Source organism: Cyprinodon variegatus, unplaced genomic scaffold (assembly GCF_000732505.1).
Source record: "Cyprinodon variegatus isolate N-32 unplaced genomic scaffold, C_variegatus-1.0 Scaffold3, whole genome shotgun sequence".
Lineage (NCBI taxonomy): Eukaryota > Metazoa > Chordata > Actinopteri > Cyprinodontiformes > Cyprinodontidae > Cyprinodon > Cyprinodon variegatus.
In genome coordinates, this window is record NW_015150456.1 from 25,904 (window position 1) to 27,479 (window position 1,576).

General features: G+C 48.8%; 1 protein-coding gene across 2 annotated transcripts in view; it reads right to left on the reverse strand.

Annotated features, from left to right (window-relative positions):
- Window positions 1-384: 384 nt before the first annotated feature.
- The window catches only part of LOC107082448 (interferon lambda receptor 1-like), a 27,613-nt gene continuing 26,421 nt past the window's right edge, over window positions 385-1,576 (reverse strand). For both annotated transcript variants that reach the window (XM_015371147.1, XM_015371138.1), the window contains exon 7: window positions 385-1,382. In XM_015371147.1, the coding sequence (XP_015226633.1) occupies window positions 675-1,382 (708 nt within the window). In that variant the 3' untranslated portion in view covers window positions 385-674. The remainder of the gene's footprint in view (window positions 1,383-1,576) is intronic.

Sequence of the window (1,576 nt, forward strand, 5' to 3'; positions counted from 1 at the left end):
CATTTCACTGTTTTTTTTCTAAAATAGATTTAAGAAAACAAGAACGTCAGACTGAAGGTGCTGTAAAAACTTTCATGGACTTTTATTTTGGTACATTTTCACCTTTAAAACAGTCAAGGCGTATAAACATTTATCTGATTCTAAGGCACTGAGATGGTCATTAAACATCTAATCTGCAAACATAAAATACATAAACAGTTACACAAAAAAAGGAGAAATGTTACTGTGAGATGACTGGAAATACAAACACTGTAAGATTTAAGCACCAATGTTAAAATAATGGACTGGTTAGGCTGCATGAAATGACTGCAGGAGTCAGACTGACAACCTGAGGATGAGGAGAGATTAACGGCAGTGGGATCTATGGTGTATTAAAATGTTAAGCCGGGCGTACGCTGTACGATATTTACAATCGTTACACGGAGCTGCAGCTCAAACTGTACGACAAAACCCCGTTTTATTTGAGTGGCCCTAATGCTGTTCCGTACTTCTAGAGACTGTAACCCTTTTCCTTAACGGTGAGGCGTTGAGGCGCTGAAATACCGTCATGTGACGGTTCTTGTTCTGATCGGTCTTCTCTCCTCCTGCTTTCATGGAGCTCCCATGAGGATCGCCAACAGCCTCCAGGGCAGGTTTGTTCAGCCCTGGAGGGGCATAAACGACTATAGAGGGTTTCATCTGTTAGTCAGATACCCGGACATTTCCTCCTCCTCGTCCATCCAGGAGTCTGCGTCTCCAGAGTCAGGGAAGACCTCCGTCGGCGGCTCCATCAGCGGTGCAGACTCCTGCTCATCCCGTTCCCTTTGAGAGTCCGTCTGGCTCCGATTTAGGGTGTAGATCCTCAGGAAGTCCGTGGAGGAGCTATCCGAGTCCTGCTCCTCCTCTGGGTCACCTTCATCACATGTAGCCATGGAGGCCAGCGTGACGGAGAACAGGTTGACGTCTCCTGAGAGGTCCTGGCTCTCCGTCCTCATTTCCTCCTCATGATGAGTCATGACTCGGACCTGAAGTCCGCTTCGATCCGGGTCATGAACCGTTCCCGCTTTCTGCTCACGATGATCCGACTCCACCTGCCACTCCTCCGCCTCTGCAGGCGGCTCGGCCGTGAAGCCTCTAGAACTCCTGGCATCCTTACCGAGGTACCCGCTATGATATTCAGGGTCCCGCTGGGAGCCTCCGTATGAAGAGCGCTCCGTCTTTCTGTTCACGTAGAGCTTTCCTGGATAGTCCTCATCAGCATCCTCATCCTCTGAGTTGGCTTCCCCCGTGGAAGGAGCAGTCGCCTTTGGATGGTTCCTCAGATTCACAGTTTGGGAGAAGATGGTGCCCTGGTCCATGTCCACCGTTTTTGGGCCAAAGGCGTCTTCAGGCAACAAACCGAACTGAAGAGAGAGAAAAAAAAGAAGCAACTGAGAACCTAACAGAGGTTAGCCAGCTGGGTCAGAGCAGAGGTGGGATGTTCCTGGTCTACAGGGTCAGGCTCTAGCAGAGACGCTAAAATGGTTCAATGGGAAACATGGAGGAACATTTGGATCTATGTGTTTTTTTTGCTTTTCCTTTATAACCATGAAGGTCC